Source organism: Aphanomyces invadans (genome assembly GCF_000520115.1).
Source record: "Aphanomyces invadans strain NJM9701 unplaced genomic scaffold supercont1.197, whole genome shotgun sequence".
In the NCBI taxonomy this organism is placed as follows: Eukaryota; Oomycota; class Saprolegniomycetes; order Saprolegniales; family Verrucalvaceae; genus Aphanomyces; species Aphanomyces invadans.
This window is the reverse complement of record NW_008580342.1, coordinates 47,294-49,323: the sequence shown is the minus strand read 5'-3', so window position 1 is coordinate 49,323 and position 2,030 is coordinate 47,294. Positions and strand designations below refer to the sequence as shown.

Below are 2,030 nucleotides of genomic sequence, written 5' to 3'. Positions count from 1 at the left end.
CGCACCCTGTACGCCACCCAAAACCCGAAACAACTTCAATGTACTGTGGCAACTTGCCGTGTACTACGTAGTAAAAAATAGTTTTTGTCGAATTCGCCTCGCGACCGCCCCAAAAAGTAAACCAGAAAATCCATATATGTATTCTCGGTTTTACTCGTTGGGGCGGTCCCGTGGCCTTGAGTATAAACATTCGATGAAGTATATTTGCAATACACCAAATTTCCCAATATTCATCCAACTTCAACACGGGTGACAGGTACGAATTTCCGCGAGTCATCGAATTGTTGGCGGAAAGACTCCAACAGGCCAGGTGTACAAGCACATAGCCGTAACCCGCCACAGCGGAGCCGAAGGAGGACAATTATCCATGATGCCAGCAGTATTCAACTGAGCCTCGGGAAACTTATCTCCGTATCTCCTCCGATCACGCCAATGGTTCAACCAGAGGTACCTACTTTACCTCATTTGCCGTGTGTGAATAAATGTGACGAGGCATGTGACCCCATTGACGAGAAACCTCCATAGATTTATACAATGGCAAAATGCAGAATTCTCTAAACAGAAAGGTCATTATTTTGAACAGTATTTCTGAAGTACGCACTCCTTTGGATGTTAACCAAGGCAAATATTTTGACACAGATAATTATTTTTAAGAGGAAATCAAGCTTTAAAGATGAACTGGGATCATACGTCATTTCACACACATCAAACGATAGAAATTTCTTAGCTCACTCTTCAATTTGCCTCGTCAAGATCATCCGGATATTATCCGGATAACTTGTTCGGACGACAGCAACACCACTGCCTCAAGTTCATGGGCTCTGCCGTCGTCGTGCCCTGTGGGGTGCAGTTTCAAAAGGGCCGCGCGCAGTAGTCATGGGACCGCCTCGACCTCGCCCACTGATTTGCTGCACCGGATACCGGCACTCGTGTCTCTCCATGGGTGTGCAAGGCGTCGCGCGTGAGAATGTGAATATGGGGAAAGCAAAGTTGATGACAAGCAACAGGTTAGATGCATCACATATCTCACTCTCAAACTCGTTCACTAATGTGGTGTCTAGGCACCTATTCATAGTCGGTGCCAATATTGAGTCGTCGAAGGTATCAACGACTTCATCATAGCGAACATCATGGGTGTCCAATTGTTGCAGGAGCGAGGCAATGTCATAGGTTGCTTGGCGGTTGTCGTTGGCGCTTTGAACTGCTTCGCTGGGTACGTTCTTCTCGACATCGATCAAGTTGCATTTGACAAACCCACAGACGATTGTAGCCTTCGGAAGGGCCTCCCATACTTCGTTTACCCACTCAACCAAGTCGAATCGTGACGGCGGGCGCGGTTGAATGGTGCCTTCGTCATTTTTGTAGTTTTCGATTTCATGCCGCAAACAAGTGACCCAGCGCTCGCGCATTGCAGTCCTCATTGGATTCATCCACGCAACATCCGCTGGTTGGCACATCCAGGTAAATGTTGGCGGAATCTTTTCCAGGATGACATTCATTGTTGCTGCACAGGCAACCACATCGTCACAAAAATAGATCTTTATTTCAGCAGGTTACTGTTATACATTTTCACTGATCAAAATACAATACATCAAAGATGCTGCTAATATTCCTCTGTATGTGATGAGTTGACGTCAGTTCAAGAATTGACTATGCAGGAAATTTGTCATTTCTCTTTTCATAATTTTGGGTGAAAATTGGAAGTGACCAGGCTACTGAACAAAACTGCAATCACTGACGATTTACCACCTACAACACAAAACAACTTTGGAAGTAAAGTACAAGTTCACCACCATGATTCATGAAGTTACGTGAGGCTCTAACCACTAATACGTCGATTGATTGCAGGTGACACAAACCGCGCAGCACGGTTAGCATCAATCGAGATGCGCTCTTGGAGGTTCAAACGATAACGTCGTTGTGAATCGGCACGTCTACGACGTCTATCTTGAGTCATCCTCTCGTAACGCGCCAACACCAACGCGTAGAACCGCTCGTCTTCAGCTCGGAGAGGCATGAGCGTCAAATGG

The 2,030-nt window shown here is 46.2% G+C and overlaps 1 protein-coding gene across 1 annotated transcript; it reads right to left on the bottom strand.

The window, feature by feature from the left end:
• Positions 1-1,127: 1,127 nt before the first annotated feature.
• H310_15156 (hypothetical protein) lies at positions 1,128-1,409 on the bottom strand (the record flags this gene model as incomplete). Its single annotated transcript, XM_008883143.1, has 1 exon — positions 1,128-1,409. A coding segment is annotated over one exon (282 nt), but the record flags the coding sequence as incomplete, so codon positions are not given.
• Between the last annotated feature and the right edge of the window lie 621 nt (positions 1,410-2,030).